The sequence below is a fragment of the Dasypus novemcinctus genome, chromosome 6, assembly GCF_030445035.2.
Source record: "Dasypus novemcinctus isolate mDasNov1 chromosome 6, mDasNov1.1.hap2, whole genome shotgun sequence".
Lineage (NCBI taxonomy): Eukaryota > Metazoa > Chordata > Mammalia > Cingulata > Dasypodidae > Dasypus > Dasypus novemcinctus.
The window spans coordinates 120,044,819-120,063,486 of record NC_080678.1 but is presented as its reverse complement, the minus strand read 5'-3'; the positions used below and the strand labels follow the sequence as shown (position 1 = coordinate 120,063,486).

At 48.9% G+C, this 18,668-nt stretch overlaps 1 protein-coding gene across 2 annotated transcripts in view; it reads left to right on the top strand.

The window, feature by feature from the left end:
* The window catches only part of ZCCHC24 (zinc finger CCHC-type containing 24), a 62,952-nt gene that overhangs the window by 5,863 nt on the left and 38,421 nt on the right, over window positions 1-18,668 (top strand). For both annotated transcript variants that reach the window (XM_004484516.4, XM_058299312.2), the window contains exon 2: window positions 5,563-5,763. In XM_004484516.4, coding sequence (XP_004484573.1) covers window positions 5,563-5,763 — 201 coding nt within the window. The remainder of the gene's footprint in view (window positions 1-5,562; window positions 5,764-18,668) is intronic.

Here is an 18,668-nt window from a genome sequence, read left to right as displayed (position 1 = left end):
CCATTTTGGGGATGGACCCCTGAGAATTTGAAGCGGCTAGAGTTCCTCTCAGCAAAATGCATGGGGCACAAGTATAAGTGCACATGCACACACCCATTTCCACGTGATTTCGGGGGGATTGTGGATACCCTCCCGTCACCAGCAGACCCCCAGATGGAGGTCCCCTGCTGTAGAGGTTGCAAGCCTCAGTGGAAACCCAGACTAGCCCAATATCAGGGTCCCTTCCGGTCCTGGATTCTCTGATTCTTGCTTCTGCTTTCCTGCCACGCAGGTGTTGGGGGATCAGAGGCCCTGGCCCGCTGTGCTTCCCCGGGGCTCGGCAGGCTCTAGCTGTGAGCCGGAAGCATCGGGTGGCTGGTGGGAGTTGGACGAGCTGGGGGCGGGGGGTTGGGGGAGGCCGGAGGTCTCCTGAGTCTCCTTGACATCCTGCTGCCGCTGTCTGCCCCCTCCTCTGGTCCTCCCTCCCCTTCTCTCTCCCCATTTACCTGATATAGAGAACGTGGACTTCTTTTTAAAATTCAAGCCCACAAGCATTTATTAAGCACTGGCTGTGTGCAGGAACCTGTGTTGACCTGCCTGGTGCGAATGAGCCTCCAGGAGGCCGCAGGGGCTCTGGGGTGAAGGCCGCTGCCTCTGCCAGGGACAGCCCAGTGCCCTTCCCAAGCCACCGGACCTCGGAATCAGGAGCGGAGCCCAGGTCTGGCCGGGGCTGGGGAGACCCTGTCGGCGTGGCTTCACTTTCCATGGGCCAGCTTCTGGCCTTGTCCACTGGTTGTCTCCCACTCTCCCTCCCAGCCCACACGAGCCTCTGCTGGGTGTTTGACTGCAGGGCCTGGAGCCCCAGCCGGAACCTAGACACAGTGCAGATCCGAGTGGGAGACGTGCTGGAGTCTCCTGCCAGATGAATGGTTTCTTGTCCCAAACAGGAGTGTGGGTGAGCCTGTGCGGATGGGGTGGGGGTGGGGGATTGGGGTGGCTTTTGGGGATAGGAAAGCAGGTGCTCAGCTGGTGAAAAGACCCCCCCCCACAGAGCTGGGGACTAGAATCAGAGAGTTCCTGCTCCAGGGCCAGCACAAGATCCAGGGAGCAGGACTCGGCATTTGCTTCTGCCAGGCCTGGTCCACTGCCTGTGGCCTTGGCCGCCCCCGCTGCCGTGGCCTTTGCTGGACGCTGCTCCCCGTCTCTGCCTGTTTTCTCTGCACGGGTCTCTTCTCCCTCTGGCCTGCCCTTGGAAGCTTCTGCCCATCTTCTCTGCCTCTTACCTGCCCCCTCTCCCCCTGTGCCCCCTCCCTGACCCGGGGGCAGTGGGCAGGGAGGAGGAGTGCAGCTTGCTCTTGGGAGAACTGGAGTTGGCCCTGGAAATCTCTGCCTCCACATCCGAAATTCTTCAGCAAAACCACCAACCCCAGCTCCCACGCCCCTTAGCCCAGAGTAGCCACTGCTGCTTCTCACCGGCACTGAGGGGCTTGGCAAGACGATGCCGCAGAGCCCTGTGCCAAGGAGGATGGCCCATGTCTGGCATTTTCCTCCAGCTCCCCTTTTCTATAGGGAAAGGGAGACCTGGGAGGCCATGTGGAGACTGAAATACAACCGGCCAGCAGATCTGGTTGTGAATCTCAGCCCCATGCTTGGCTGTGTTACCTTGGATGACTTATTCTCTGAGGCTCAGTTTTCAGGTCTGTAAAATGGGGCCAATAATGCTCATCTAAGTAAGGTTCTTGCCAAATACAAGGGAAATGAGGAAGGGAAAGGATCTAGTTACAAATAGGACACACAGTAGGATCAGAATCAACTTCAGTGTCTTCCCATCTAAGTTTCCCCTAACAGCCAAGTGAGAACGTTGGAGAAGTGACAGGCTGGAGTCTATGCCCTCAGGGGTGGGGTGAGGGTCCCACACTTCCTGCTAGTGCTGGGGTCACTGCCCCGGAGAGAATGAGAGCAGGTCTGTCCCCAGAGGCTGCCCACCCTGGACAAGAGTGGGGCTACCCTCTACCAGTGCCCAGAGAAGCTCAGTCTGGGGTGGCAGCATCCTCTGCCTCAGTCCATGGGACCTCTGAGACCCTAACCTGAATCCTCCAAGATGTTGGGGCATCCGATCTCTCGTCTGCCCCTGGGCTCCTAGGCCCTTTCCTGCCTGTGATCAGACACCCCGGGACAGTAAGGGACACAGGAGCAGCCAAAGCAGGCTGGGCTCTGGGGCTACGGAGGGCTGCTGAGTCTTGGCCTTTGGGGGCATCCAGTCTGGTGGGAGAGAGAAGGAAGGAGCAGGCAGGCAAAGAGATGAGAGACTTCAGTGCCCCTTGAGAACCCTGCCGGGGGAGTCACCTGTGGTCCCAGCCGCCAGCGGCCGCCACGCTGCAGAGGTCAGGGAGGCCCCGGGAGCGGGCCAGAACCTTTGTGGCCAGCGGGGCCCTCAGGGAGCACCTGCATCAGGGCTTGTCATGCTGCCCCTTGCAGCCTGCGGCCTTGAGTAAGGGGATGGGGTGTGTTCACGGCCACACCTCTAGAGTAGAGCCAGATGTGGGCCCAGGCCTGGAGGGCGTGCGGATGGGCAGGGAGACAGACGTTCCGGAGGGTGAAAGAGTCCAGTGCAGGGTTAGAGGGAAAGAGCACAGGATTGCACCGCAAGGATGTGGCGGGGGCGCCGAGAGGAGCGGCTGGGCCGCTGCTGAGCCTGGGGGCTTGCGGGTTGAGGGGCGCCCCTGCGCCTTGCCCACCAGCTGCAGGTGGAAGGACTTTAAACAGCTGGCATCCACATTTCTTAACGTCCTCTGCACGACGGGCTCGGGGCATGTCCTTTCAGGACCTGGCGTCTGGACCCCAAGACAACAGGAGAATGCAGCGGCCCTTAGGTGCACCCTCCCCTGAGAGCCGCAGCCCGAGGAGAGGGAGCTCTGGGCCCTGGCCTCTGCTCCGGCCAGTCCCCCCAGGTCGTGGAAGTGGGGGGCACAGACCCGCCTTCCACCCCGGAGGCCGAGCGCCTGCGGGACTTGGGAGAGGAAACAGCTCGTTGTGCCGCCCCTCAGCTCTGGCCCCGCAGGCAGGACTCGGGCCCTGAGGCCGGGCTGGGCGCCCTGGCTCCGTCTCCGTGGGCAGGGCCTCAGGTTTTACACCTGTAATGTGGGAATGAACGTGGGCCCGTTGACCGCCCTCTTCTTTCAGCCCTAGGGCGGTGCTCCTGTTGAACTGGGGCTGGAGGAGGGGACAGGGAGCGGCTGTCAGGGGCAGCCCGGGGCCCTGGGGGTGGGCGGCCGTGGGGCGGGAGGAGGTCTGGCCTCACTTTCTGGAGTTGGCGGAGCTGCCTGTGGGACGGGGCAGAGCTGTGGCCCTTGTGACACCGCCATGGGGGTGTAGAGCTGCCAGCCAGAGGGCAGCCGGGATGCCCACGGGGCCGTGCCCGGGCAGGGGAATGCGGCCGCAAGAGCGGGGAGAGGCTTCTCAGGGCGTAATTAGTGCACTTTCTGGCACCCACTGAACTTCCCCTTCCTCTTGACAATTTGCTGCCAAAACAGTCCTGATTCCTGTGGACTTGCTTAAATCTTATCCAGAAGAAAAAAAAGAAGAAAGTTAAAAAAAAAAAGAGGGTTGTTATTTGTGAAATTGCATTTCCCAGCCATGGGGGTGAATCATGCCATTTGGAGCTTCAAGGTTCTTGTTTGGATGAACTTTTCTCTGGGAGGCTGCCTTCCTCCCGGACCATACTGGGTGGGGAACAGGGGTCTCCTGATTTGGGGAGACTCCTAGAGTCAGGAGGAGAGACCTTAAGGGTTGGAAAGTTCTGGGGTTCCCCAGGCTGGTGGGGCTGGGCTGGCTGGATCTGAACTGCTTGGGAGATTTTGAAAATGCAGGTTCCCAGTCCTCAGTCCCAGGTGGCCGCTTTGGTAGGTCTGAGGTGGGGCCCAGAAATCTGTATTTGTGAAAGATTTCCTAGGTCGCTCCGTGCAAGCTTGGATGCGCTCCTCTGCTCTGTAAAATGGGAGCCGTGACTCACAGGGTGGTGGTGAGAACCAGCCTTCTTAAAAGGGGTGACGTTCCCAGCGCCTGGGGTTTGGTGAGTGCTCAGGGCCCGTCACTGTCATTACCTAATCCTGCAGCCCTAGGAGGTGGCCCAGCGCTGGCTCGCTCCTGCCCAGGGACGGGGACCCCCTGGCTCTCAGGATGGGGTCCAGGTTGGGGCCATCCGAGAGCTGGAGAGTCTCTGTCTGCCCGAATGCAGGTGTGTGTGCATCTTCCACTGGTCCTGTGTTTCCCAAAGGAAGGACCGGGCCACGGCAGAGCAGACACACCCCCGGGGCCCGTTAGAGCTGGCGCCGTCCCAGATGCAGGCCCCAGGCTTGGGTCCCAACCGACCCCCATCCGTGAGAGGCCCAGAGAGGCAAAGGGCTGCCCGGAGTACAAGCAAGGATCGAGAACAGCGGCAGCGCCCAGACAACGAGGGACTGGGAAGGAAGGCTGGGGGTACAGGTCTGAGGGGTGGGTCTGCCCCAGAGGGGGAGTGGGCCTGATGCCCCCCCTCCCACATGGAGGGAGAACAGAAAGGACTGATCCCACCCTGGGCTCTCGTCTGCCCATCAATGTAAGGGAGCCCTTCCTTGCAGGGGTCCCACTCCCCCATTAGCCCGGGGACTCCCAAGATCAAGGTGGTGCCTCCCCTATCAGACCCAAGGCCCCCAAGGCCCGTAGGTCACTCCTGGAGCTGGGACCAGGGCGTGCCCCAGCCCCATGCCCAGGTGGGCCATTGCCCTCCTGGGGAAGCCACCTCTTCCCAGCCAGGGGGACCAGGGCCACTCCCTGCCAGCCTCCCGCAGGCCCCATCTCTGCTAAATTCCGGTGTGCTTGCCAGTGGAGCCCGCGGCTCTATAAATAGAGGCCGCACGCACCAGGAGGGGGCCTGTGTCTGCTCTGGAGCCAGGCGAGGCGTCTGGTTCTTGTCATCTGGAGGTAGGGGAGGTGTGCCCTTTCCCTCCTTGGGCTCCCCGAGAGGTGGCCTGCGCCGGGCTGGGGGCTCGCCCTGCAGGAGAGCTGCTGAGGCCCCCCGAGGGGCGAGCGGAGGGCTGGACTGGAGTACTCCCTTCTGTAAAAGGGAAACAATGCTGCGGGCTGATGTCCCTCTTCCTTACAAGATGGGGAAACTGAGTCACTCAGAGCTAAGGGGCTTGCCTCAAGCCACAGCACCAGTCAGTGGCAGAGCCCCGAGATGGGTCAGGTTGCTTTCTGTGTATCTTTCTACGCTGTGACAGTGTGGAGAGAAGATCTAAGGGTAATAATACTAACTCACCGCCATCAGGATGACATGCTGTATGTCCGAGACCTCGTTTCAGCCTTTCAGAAACTCTGTGAGGCAGCCGTCATTATTCCCATTTTACAGATGAGGCCATCGAGGCCCAGAGCTGTTAACTGGCTTGCCCATGGACACACAGGTCAGGCTTGGAGCTCGGGCCTATGAAGCCACGGCAGCTCCAGGCTCAGTGTGATTTTATGGGCCTGTGGCCCGTGGAATTTCCCCCAGGCCGTGGCTGCAGGTGTGTGGCCCGGGGACCTCACGGCCTCTGTCTCCCCCAGGCGCTGAGCGGCAGCGTGTACAAAGGCGCGTCGCCCTTTGGCTCACTCAACAACATCGCCGATGGCCTCAGCTCCCTGACGGAGCACTTCTCGGACCTGACCCTCGCCTCTGAGGCCCGCAAGCCCAGCAAGCGGCCCCCGCCCAACTACCTGTGCCACCTCTGCTTCAACAAAGGACACTACATCAAGGACTGCCCCCAGGTAAGGCCCCGTGGGGGCTCCTGGGCCCCTTACCAACCCGCGGCCTGCCTTCTCTGGGGAGGGCAGGCGGAGCGCCCCCCGCACCAGGGGTCCCTTCCATGGACAAGAGGCCCCTGGCCACCTGGACCCCACCTTCTGGTCCCCTCTGGTGTTTCGGAGGCCAGGCGGCTGGTTAGCCAGCAATTTGGGTGGAGGAATTCTGGACCCGAACGACCTTGAGGTTCTGGGCTGCCAGGATAGGGTCCGTGACAGCGGCGGGACGGGGTCCAGCAGCCCCACTGCTCTCCAGAGGCCCCAACTCCCCACACTCACAGGGAAGGAATGCAGGCGCTGGGCCAGGAATCCAGATGTGTGCCCCCTCCCCCAGACACCACCTCTGCCTCTCGGCAGCAGCCGCTGCTCCTTAGCCTGCGTGCTGAGAAGGAGGGGAAGGGGGCGGGCTCGGTCCCCAGGAGAGGTGTGGGTGCAGGCCTGGGCCAGGCATCTCTCCAGTGGGGCGGGAAGGGAGCCAGGAGATGGGGAGAGGTGAGGCAGCCCCCAGCCTCTTACCCGGTGCTGGGCGGGAATACAGGGGCAGAGCCCACTCACCGGACGGCCCTCCAGCTCCCTGACGGATGTGGCTTTGGAATCCTGGGGAGAAAGGCTAACGCTTGTTTTAATATGGTCGGGATATTATCAGTGATTTTTTCCCCTATTATTCAAGTTTTTTATTATGTGGCACTATTTTTATTTTAGACATATAATGGCAATGGAATTCTGGAAACTCTGAGCATCCCTGGAGGATTACCTTCCCAGATGTTGGGAGCCAAAGGCACGGTTGGGTGGGGCCGTGGCCTTTCAGGACCAGTAGGAGGCCAGGCTGTACTTGTCACTCATCATGTACCCGAGCTCTCTTCTCAGGAATGGTGGTGCCATCGCTAGGTCCTTGCCCCTTCAATCATGGCCCAGGGAAGGCTATGTCAGTGTTGCCTGGGAACTCGTTAGAAATGCAGGATCTCAGGCCCCACCCCAGAGCTGCATTTTAGTTAGATCCCTGGGTGAGTCACCTGCACCAGTGGTCTGGGCCTGCTCCCACCCTTAGACAAGAGAGGCCCACTGGGCCCTGAATAGTGCCAGCTGACCCCCTGGTGCTGTCTGCTAGCTCCCACACCATCAGTGGGCCCTGTCTACCCCTCAATATTTAAGCAAGGGGTCCCTGGCATAAGGCAGTCTCAGCAGAGGGGGATGCCCCCACCCCCAAGTGGTCAAATGGGCAGCTGAATTTGCTTATTAGCTCTAGTAAGCTTTGCTGTAAATTTTCAGGATTGTTTATGTATAGGATCATGTCATCTGCAAATAGGGAAAGTTTTACTTCTTCCTTTCCAGTTTGGATGCCTTTAATTACATTTTCTTTCCTAATTGCTCTGGCTAGAATGTCTAGCAGAATGTTGAATATGAGTGGTGACAGTGGGCATCCTTGGCTTGTTTCTGATCTCAGAGGAAAAGTTTTCAGTCTTTCACCATTAAGAAGGATGTTTGCTATGGGCTCTTCATATATGCCCTTTATCATTGAGGAAGTTTCCTCCTATTCCTAGTTTTCTAAGTACTTTTATCAAGAAGGAGTGCTGAATTTTGTCAAATGCCTTTTCCACATCAATGGAGATGATCATGTGTTTTTTTCCCTTCATTCTGTGACTGTGGTGTATTACATTAATTGATTTTCTTATGTTGAATCACCTTTGTCTACCTAGGATAAATCTCACTTGATCATGGTATATAATTCTTTTAATATGCCGTTGGATTCAGTTTGCTTGTATTTTGTTGAGGGTTTTTGCATCTATATTCTTAGGAAATACTGGTCTGTAATTTTCTTTTCTTGCAGTATCTTTATCTGGATTTGGTGTGAGGATGATGTTGGCCTCCTAGATTTAGGGAGTGTTCCCTCTTCTTCAATTTTTTGGAAGCATTTGAACAGAATTGGTGTTAATTCTTCTTGGAATGTTAGGTAAAGTTCACCAGTGAAGTCATCTGGTCCTGGCTTTTTCTTTGTTGGGAGGTTTACTTTTTTTATTTTTTATTTTTTTAAGAAGATGCTAGAGATTGGACCCAGGACCTTGTACATGGGAGGCAGGGGCTCAAACACTTGAGCGACATCATTTTGATGAATGATTCAATCTCTTTACTAGTTATTGGTTTGTTGAGAGCTTCTGTTTCTTCTTGAGTCAGTTTAGGTAAGTTGTGTGTATTAGGAGTTTGTTCATTTCATCTAGGTTATCTAATTTATTAGTGTACAGTAACTCATTCTATACTCTTCTAATCCTGTTTATTTCTGAGGGGTTGGGGGTTGATGGTAATATCCCCTTTCATTTCTGATTTTAGTTATTTGCACCCTCTCTCTCCTTTTCTTTTGTTGGTCTAGGTAAAGGTTTGTCAATGAACCAACTTTTGATTTTGTTCATTCTCTCTATTTTTTTATTCTCTATTTCTTCTAGTCTTTGTTATTTCCTTCCTTCTGCTTGCTTTGGATTTAGTTTGTTCTTTTTTAGATCGTCCAGTTGTGAGATTAGTCTCTATTTGAGATCTTTCTTCTTTTTTTAATGTAAGTATTTAGAACTAGAAATTCACTTCCCAGCACTGCCTTAGCTATATCCCATACATTTTGGTATGTTGTGTTTTCGCTTTTCATTCACCTCAAGATATTTCCTAATTTACCTGGTGATTTCTTCTTTGATTCATTGGTTGTTTAAGAGTACATTGTTTAATGTTCACATATTTGCAAATTTTCCAGTTTTCCCTCTGTTATTGATTTCTAGATTCATTATACTGTGGTCAGAGAAGATACATTGTATGATTTCAGTATCTGTGACTTTATTGAGACTTATTTTATGAGCTAGGATATAGTCTATCCTGGAGAATGATCCATTTGTACTTGAGAAGAATGTGTGTTCTATTGTTTTTGGATTAAGTTTTCTATATATGTCTGTTAGGTCGAGCTGGTTGAGAGTATTGTTCAAGTCTTCTAACTCCTACTGATCTTCTGTCTAGATGTTCTATCCATTGTTGAATTGGTGCACTGAAGTCTTCTCCTAGTATTCCTTCCTTCAATATTTGCTTCATATATTTTGGGGGCCCTGCCATTAGGAGCAATATATATTTATAACTGTCATGTCTTCTTGTTGAATTGACCCCTTTGTCAAAATATTGTGACTTTCTTTGTCCCTCGTAACAGGTTTTGACTTAAAGTCTATTTAATGATAGTCATACAGTCACCTCAGCTCTCTTTTGGTTACTATTTTCTTGGTATATTTTTTTCTATCCTTCCACTTTTAATGTACTTATGTCTTTGAATTTAAGTTGAGTCTCTTGTAAACAACATATAGTTGGGTCATACTTTTTGTGTGTGTGTGTTTTTTTTTACTCATTCTGCCAATCCCTGCCTTTTGATTGAAGAGTTTAATGCACTTACATTTAAAGTCACTAGTGATAATGCAGGACTTTCTTTTGCCATTTTGCTATTTGGTCCCTGTAAGTCTTATGCAATTTCCCCCCTCAGTTCTTCTGTTAATTCCTGCTTTCATATTTATTTTACTTTTTTGTCTTGTACCATGTAAGCCCCTTCTCATTTTTTTCTATATATATTTTTCATATATTTTCTTTTTGGTTAATGTGGAGCTTAAATTTAACATTCTAAATCTATAACAATCATGTTTGATTTGATACCAACTTAACTTCAAGAACATATATGTATAATCTTCTTACATCCTTCCCTCCCTTCACTTTTTTGTGATACTTATTACAAATTATATCTTTATACATTGTATGTCCAAAGCCACAGATTTTTCATTGCTTTTTATGTATTTTCATTTTAGAACCTATAAGAAGTAAAAATGGGGTGTTGGAGTTTTTATTTTTGGAGTAATGAAGTTGCTCTAAAATTTTTTATGGTGGTGAATGCACATCACTGTGATTATACTAAAAACCATTGATTGTACACTTTAGATAGACTGAATGGTTTGTGAATATATCTCAATAAAACTACTATAAAAAAAGAAGTAAAAATGGAGTTACATACCAAAAAATACAGTATAATAATACTGGAATTTGTAGTTATCCATATGGTTACCTTTATCCAGGTCTTTAATTCTTTATATCCTTTGGATTTTGGAATCAGCCTGTCAGTTTCTACAAAGAGGCCATCCAGTATTCTGATAGGGATTGTGTAGAATCTATAGGTTAATTTGGACTGTATTGCCATCCTAACCATGTTAAAGTCTTTCAATCTACATACAAGGTATATCTTTTCATTTATTTAGGTGGTCTTTAATTTCTTTCAATAGTATTTTTTTTTTTAGGATTTACTGGGGATTGAACCCGGGACCTCATACATGCAAAGCAGGTTCTCAACCACTGAGCTACATCTGCTCCCTCTTTTTCAATAGTATTTTATGGTTTTCAGTGTATAAGCTTTGCACTTATTTTGTTAAATTTATTCCTAAGTATTGTATTCTTTCATATGCTATTATAAATGGAATTTCTTAATTTCATTTTCAGATTGTTCATTGCAATTGTATAGAAATACAATTGATGTTTATATATATATATATATATTTTTTTAAGATTTATTTTTATTTATTTAATTCCCCTCCCCTCCCCCAGTTGTCTGTTTTCTGTGTCTTTTTGCTGCGTCTTATTTCTTTGTCCGCTTCTGTTGTCGTTAGCGGCACGGGAAGTGTGGGTGGCGCCATTCCTCGGCAGGCTGCTCGCTCCTTCGCGCTGGGCGGCTCTCCTTACGGGGTGCACTCCTTGCGTGTGGGGCTCCCCTACGCGGGGGACACCCCTGCGTGGCAGGGCACTCCTTGCGCGCATCAGCACTGCGCATGGGCCAGCTCCACGCGGGTCAAGGAGGCCCGGGGTTTGAACCGCGGACCTCCCATGTGGTAGACGGATGCCCTAACCACTGGGCCAAAGTCCGTTTCCCTGATGTTTATATATTGATCTTATAGTCTGCAACCTTGCTGAACTTATTCATTAGTTCTGATAGCTTTTTATTTGAGTGCTTAGAATTTTCTGTGTACCTGAAGGAAAAGTTTTACTTTTTCCTTCCCAATGTGTATGCCTTTTATTTATTTTTTCTGCCTAATTGCTCTGGCTAGACCTCCAATGCAATGTGGACTAGAGGTGGGGAGAGTGGCATCTTTGTCTTGTTCTTGATCTTAGGGAGAAAGCCATCAGTCTCTCACCATTAAGTATGATGTTACCTGTGGGTTTCTCATAGATGCCTTTTATCATGTTGAGGAAGTTCCCATCAATTCCTGTTTTTGTGAGTGTTTTCATCATGAAAGAGTGTCAGATTCTATGTCTATTGATATGATCATATAGATTTGTTTTTTATTTTACTAATATGGCATATAACATTGATTTTTAAAATTTATTTCTCCCCCCTTGTTTGCACTTGCTGTCTGCTCTCTGTTCATCTTCTTTTTTAGGAGGTACCAGGAACCGAACCCAGGACCTCCCGTGTGGGAGGGAGGTGCCAGTCACTTGAGCCTCCTCTGCTCCCTACTTGTTGTGTCTCTTGTTGTGTTTCCTCACTACATCGTGTCATCTGGTTGTGTCAGCTTGCCATGCCAGCCTGCTGTCTTGCTCATCTACTTTAGGAGGCACTGGGAACCAAACTCGGGACCTCCAATGTGGTAGGCAGGCACCCAGCACCAGTGTGGGTGGGAGCCACATCTCCTTCCCAACATTAATTTTTGAATAGTAACCAACCTTGTGTTTCTGGGATGACTCCTACCTGGTCATGGTGTAGAATTCTTTTTATATTTGGTTTTCTAGTATTTTGTTGAGAATTTTTGTATGTATGTTCTTAAAAGATTTTGGTCCGTGGTTTTCTATTATTGTGGTATCTTTGCCTGGTTTTGGCATCCTATTGGCCTCAGATTGATTAGGAAGTATTCCTTCCTCTTCTGTTTTTTGGAAGAGTTCACGAACAATGGTTATTCTTCTTTAAATGTTTGGTTGAATTTGCTTGTGAAGGCTTCCGGGCCTAGGCTTTATTTGTGGTATTTTGGTGTTTTGTCTTGTTTTTAATTGTTGATTCAACTTACTTACTTTTCAAATTTTCTGTGTCTTCTCTTTTAAAAAGCAGTTTTATTGAGATCTGGCCACATACCATACATTCCATCTAAAGTGTACAATCAATGGCTTTTAGTATAATCACAGTGTTGTGGGTGCATTCATCACCACAAAAAGTTTTAGAACAATTTCATTACTCCAAAAAGAAAAACTTCATTCTCCTTAGCAGTCACCTCTCAATCCCTCTGTCCTTCCTTCATAACCACTAATCTAATTCCATCTTTATAAATTGATTTGTATTTACATTTTGTATAAATGGAATCATATGATATGTAGTGCTTTGCATCTAGTTTCTTTCACTTAGCATTATGTGTGGGTTGTTTTTGCCTAATATTAACAACTTCTATGTCTTCTGGAGTCAGTTTTTGTAGTTTGTCTTTCTACGAGTCTGTCCATTTCATCTAAGTTACATAATTTGTTATAATATAGTTGTTCATAGTTTTCCTTCATCATTCTTTAAATTTCTGTAAGGTTGGTTTTAGTAGTCCCTCTTTCATTTCTTATTCTAACAACTTGAGTTTTCTCTCATTTTTCCTTGGTCAATATAGCTGAAGTTTTGCCAATCTTGCTGATCTTTTTAAAGAACTGCCTTTTGGTTTCATTAGTTTTCTTGTGTTTTTTTTTCAATTCTTCATTAATTTCCACTCCAATCTTCATTTTCTCCCTGGCTTTAGGTTTAGTTTCCTCTTCTTTTTCCAGTTTATTTTAAGTTTAAATTTAGGTTATTGATTTACCTTTGAGCTGTGCTTTGTTTACTCTGTAAATTTTGGTGTGCTGTGTTTTCATTCTCATTCATTACAAGGTATTTTCTAATTTCCCTTGTGATTTCTTTTTTGACCCAAGGATTATTTAGGAATGTGTTGTTTAGTATCCACATGGTTTTTAGTTTCTCAAATTTCTTTCTGTTATTGATTTCTAATTTCATGCCATTGTGGTTGGAGAACATATTTTTTATTATTTCAGTCCTTTGAAATGTATCAAGATTTGTTTTATGACCTAACATATGGACTGTTTGGGAGAATGTTCAATGTGCACTTGAGAATAATACTTATTTTGCTGTTGTTGGATGGAGTATTCATACGTATTAGGCCTTACGGTATTCTTCACGTCTTCTCTTTCCTTGTTGGTCTTCTGCCTAGTTGTTCTGTCCATTATTGAAATGAAGAATTGAAAATTCCAAATATTATTGTTGAATTGTCTGTTTTCCCCTTCATGTATGTCAAGTTTTGTTTCATGTATTTTGGTGCTTTCTCGAGAGGAGCACATATGTTTATAATTGTTATGTATTTCTCATGTATTGAGCCTTTTATCATCATAAAATGTCCTTTTTTTATCAGTAGTAACATTTATTTTGTTTTAAAGGCTATTTTGTCTTTCATTTCTGCTTTCATAAGGTTGCTGCTTGCATGATATATCTTCTTTCATCCTTTTACTTTCAAGCTATTCATGTATTTGATTCTAAAGTGGGTCTTCTATAGACAGCTTATAGTTGGATTTTTTTTTCCCACACTGTGACAACATAAACTTTCATTATTATTTTTTCAGTGAATGTGCCACGCTGATAAAAGAGGTTGTTGATGTGGGAGGAGTGTGTGTGGGAGGGCTTTTTTTAAAGTCCAGTCTGACAGTCTTTGCTTTTTGATTGGACTGTTTATTTAGTTCACATTTAATGCTTTTATTGAGAGAGGTGGATTTATATCTGTCATTTTCCTTTTGTTTTCTTTTTTGCACATCTTCCCCCCCCATTTCTCCTTTATTACATTCTTTTGCATTAAGTAGAATTTGCTAATGTAAATTTTAATTTTTAAAATTAATTTTAACTGTATGTATTTTTTAGTTATTTCCTTTGTGGTTGCTCTGGGGCTTACCATATACATCTTAACTTATCAGAATCTTCTTCAGGCTTACACTAACTTCATTCCAGTGAGAGATAGAAATCTTACTCCTGGAGAGCCCCGTTCCTTTCCCCCCATTTTTTTGGTATTAATATTATACATATTACATTGATATATGTTCAGAATCCAGAATTACAGCGCTGTAATTATTGCTTTGCATAGTTTCATGTCTTTTGAAAAAGCTGAGGGAATCAAAAAGAACAGTGATATGTTTAGAATTTTGGTTATACTAATGTCTTAGCCCTCTGTGGCTGCCATCACAAAGCACCACCAGCTGGATGGCTGAAAACAACAGTAACGTACTGTCTCATAGCTCTGGAAGTTAGATGTCAAAATACGGTGTGGAAGGACCGTGTTCTCTTGGATGCCTGGGGGGAAGGACCTGTCCTAATGCTTTCTCCTGGCTGCTTGCGGTGGCCGGCATTTCTTGGCATTCCTTGCCTTGTAGCATAACTTAATCTCTGCCTCCTTTATCACATGCTGTCTTCTCTCTGTGTGTCCTATTCTCCCCTTCCTGTAAGGACACCAGTTAATATTGGATTAGGGTGTGCCTCATTTTAGTTACACCAGGCTGGCTTCATCTTAACTAACAATACCTTGAAAGACTCTATTTCCAGATAAGATCATGTCTATGAGGCCAGGAATTAGGATTTCAACATCTTTTTGAGGAACACAATTCAACCAATACCAATTACCCCTCTTATTTCCCATTTCTTGTTCTCTTAATTTCTTCCAGTGGATTCAATTTACTGTTTGGAATCACTTCCTTAGCCCAGTGCAGCTTTGCTCTGGTCTAGTGTCTTTGTGCTGCTATTTCAAATATATCATATTTCTATACGTTATAGACTCAACAGTACAATTATGTGCATATTGTTTTATATACAATTGCTTTTTAAATCAGTTAAGAGAAGAAATGAAAAGAAATATGCATTTATATGGTCTTTTATAATTACATAATCACCTTTACTGGTGCTCTTTATTTGTTCATGTGGATTCTTGTTACTGTCTGGGATCACTTGCCTTCAACTTGAAGAACTTCCTTTCATGTTTTTTATAATGTCTCAGTTTTTGTTTTTCTGGAAATGTCTGTTTTTCACCTTCATTTTTGAAATATAACTTTTCTTAGTATGAGTATAGGATTCTTTTTTTTTTTTTTTTTTTTTAGTATAGGATTCTTGACAGTTGTTTTTTCTTTGAGCATTTTGAATATGTTTTCCCACTGCCTTCTGGCCTCCATTGTTTCTGCTGAGCAGTCAGCTGTTAATCTTATTGCGGTTCCTTTGTAAGTGACAATTCATTTCTCTCTTGCTGCTTTTGAGATTTTCTCCTTGTCTTTAGGTTTCACCATTTTCACTATGATGCATCTCTTTGTGGATCTCTTTGGGTTTATCCTACTTGAAGTCATTGAGCTTCTTAGATGTGCAGGTTAAAGTTTCTGGATTTGGGGAGTTTTTGGCCATTATTTTTTCAAATTATTTTCTTGCTCCTCTCTCTCTCTTTCTCCTTCTCTCTCCCTCTTTCCCTCTCTCTCTCTCTCTCTCTCTCTCTCTCTCTCCCCCCTCCCTCTGCAGCAATGCTTTTAAAATGGACTAAATGCTCTATCAGTTTTAAAAGGTGTAATGAGGGTGGAGGGTTCAGACCCCAGACCAGCCCTGCTCAGGTACTGAAGCTGCTGCCATGGAGCTCAGGACTCTGAGGAAGCAGCAAGGAAAGTTGGGCTGAAGCACTGACTGCCGAAGGCCCAGGTGGAAGCCTCAGGAGCCAGGGGATGCAACCTGTTAGTTCTTTTCCAACCTTAGGCGTAGGAGAGAGGTGTCTAGATCCAGACCGGCAGGCTTCTCAGGCGCCAGGGGCAGCATGGGGGTACTGGGTCTGCAGGAAGCTGGGAACATGCAAAGGCAAGGCCCAAGGTGCTGGAGGCCGACGTCCAGTGCTGCCAAGGGCAGGCCCTCCTTGCAGGCTGTGCCTGGGCTGGGGTTCCTTGCCGGCCAACACCAGCACTGGCCCAAGAAGCACTGGACCAAGAGTGTCTACTATGTGGTTCTTGAAAAATTTGCACCTGCTTCTGTCCCCATACAGTGTGCCAGGCTAAGAGTAGCATATACAACATAATATTAAAAACATTAACATTACATTATTAATATTAATAATAATACTATCCCCTAAGCATTGAGTTTACCACTGAGCCTAGCATGTTTTGTGTATTAGTTCATTTAATCCTCTCAATAACTCTGTAAGGTAGGCACTACCATGATCTCTAATTCCCAGCTGATAAAACTCAGGTTCAGAGAGGTTAAATGACTTGCCCAAGGTCACACAGCTAGTAACCAACAAAGCTGGAATTGGAACTCAGGTTTTCCTGATTGCAAAGCCCATGTTTTTCCAATTACATTCTGTCCTCTCCTTAGCATTCCTGCTTTGATTTCCCCTCTCATCCCCAGGAAATCAGGATTCTTAAAAAGGTGGGTTGCTGGAAATAAAGAGGGACAAAGGCAGCGTGAGCAGAGGCCGTACTGGTGGGCCTGGCTCTGGCCAAGAGGGCGTGCCGGTAGGTCCCACCTCCAGGCCTGCCTCAGGATGTCCGCCGCCCCAGTGCCGTCGGGGAGGCCAGGGGTGGGCCGGGGGTGCCAGCCCTGGTGGCTACAGAGGTCCCAGCTGGCTGCAGTGAGGCATGGTTGGCGCTAGCTGGGCCCGCCTGTAGGGTGCACTTTGAAGGGGCGGGACTGTGACGCCCTGGGGGCACATCTTGGACGAGCCAGTGGTATGTGGTGTCTCCCCTCCTGGTATATGGGTTTGTGGGGGTAGCTTGGCTCGGTGCCACATCCATGCCCGGGACATAGAGTTCAGGACAGAACTGTGCCCAGTCCCCCCGGCACGCCCCAGCCTTTGCTTCTGTGTGCTAGACCACGCGGGAGGCGGGCAGGTAAGTCCCACGCCCGCCCTCGGCGGGCCGGGCAGGAGCGTCGTCGGCCGTGCGGGGTGACCAGTGCTACCGTGGAGTTTGCCAGGGAGCGGCCAGCTCTGCCTGGGGCTTCACGAGAGGCCCCTGAGGGTGGAGAGTGAGCGGGCGTGGGGACAGCTTCCCAGAGGGTGCGTCGACCACGGAGGGCCGCTTTCCAGGAGCGTGGGCCCTGGCGCGCTGGGTGTCTGAGGGGAGAGCAGGAGGTGTTACCGGGGGCAGCAGGTGGTGAGAGCCTTGTGTGCCAGGCCACTTGAACTTGGACTTTATCTGGGGGGCGGGGAGAAGCCACCCGAGGGTTTTGGGTTACGTGCTCAGACTGGCATTTTGAAAGATCATGCCGGGGCAGGTCAGCGGCTGTGTTGGCGAGGGAAGCCTGCAGGGGAACCAGCCCAGGGGCACGCACGGGAGACGAGGAGAACAGGTACACGGCAGGGGCGGGCAGGGGCTGGGGGCGAGAGGGCTCGTTCTGGAGACGATGGGACGTGGCCACCAGGTGGGCGAAGGAGAGAGAAGGCGCCAGGCAAGGTCCTAGGTCTCAGAGGTGGTGCCCAGGCAAATGAGAGCTACCACCTGGAATTCGGATACACCTGCCTGCAAGGACGTGCTTGCCTTCATTTACTCATTCAGCAAGTATTTATTCAGCGCCTACTGTGTGCTGGGCCCTCGAGGAGGCCACTGCGAACAAAGCCGGAAGGGGTCCTGCTTGCTCAGAACTTATGCTCTTGTTGGTGGAATCAGACAATAAGCAAAAACCAATAAGAAAAGAAGGAAATATCAGATAGCAAGGCACGCTTTGAAGAAAACGAGAGGGTGCTTTGAGGGTGCGCCAGGGCTGACTTCTGTGTTGGAGCGGCAGGCCCAGTGCCACGGACCCCCCAGTCCTCCAGGGCCCGCAAAAATGTTTTCATTTTAATTTAGTTTAAAGCTAGATGCAAACGATGACTGTAATACCAATGAATATGTAATAATGAATCCAGCCTAGATTATATTTGTCATATTGTCAACGGAGTCATAACATTGAATTTTCAACAGTTTTGTATGGAGGGAGGAACTCGTGTAGGCAAAAGTGTCTGGGGCCCCTGATAGTCACGTGGCCCTGGAGTGTCTCGGGTCTGCTTTAGATGCGGAAGGGGTGGCACCCCGGGCTTCTCTGATGATGGGACACGAAAATTCCAGGTATAACCTTTCCCCGAAAGCTCGGTGTGTAAGGTCTGCATGTCATTCAGGAGACCCTGATGTTGGTGAGAGGGTGTTTCTATGAGGTCAAAGGACACAGCCTGGAATTTGTAATCCGGATTCGCGAGTTCAAGTTCCAGGCCTGCCACTGACAAGCTGTGCCACCTTGGGAAGGTCATGTAGCCTCCTGTCCAAAATAAACCTGCGCCTCGGGGTTGGGGCAGGGCTCCCTGCCGGGATGACCACGCAGCATCTCTAGGAAGGCGGCTGGGGCAGGGGTGGCGTCAGCACCCCCCCGACGTGGCCTCCTTCCCCCAGCACTCACCCCCTCCATGGCAGTCTGGCCTGGCTGCGCCCAGGCTGGTGGCCGCTGGTCAGGTGCTCAGCTGGGAGCTAAACTTCCCGGCCTCCGCCCACTCCCCAGGCACTCCTGGGGGGCTGGCTGTCCTTCAAGGGAGGCCCTCTGTGCCTCCCCGGCCCTGCTAAGGACGGGGACCGCGAGGGGCCTGGGCAGGGCTGGCGCCCAGGGGAACCGCCGCTCCTGAGTCAGCGTGACCGGGGCTGCTAACGAGGTCCAGATGTCAGACAGAAAGCAGTCGTGGCCCCCACCCATCTGGCAGCCCCGGTTCCTTGGAGATTGCAAAAGAAGAAGGAAAATAGAGCAGGGAGAAAATCGAATCCTAGAACAGCTGAAACCTTAGAGCGGGCATGCAGACGGCCCAGGGTCTTGCTAGAGGGATGACAGGAGCCAAAGGAAG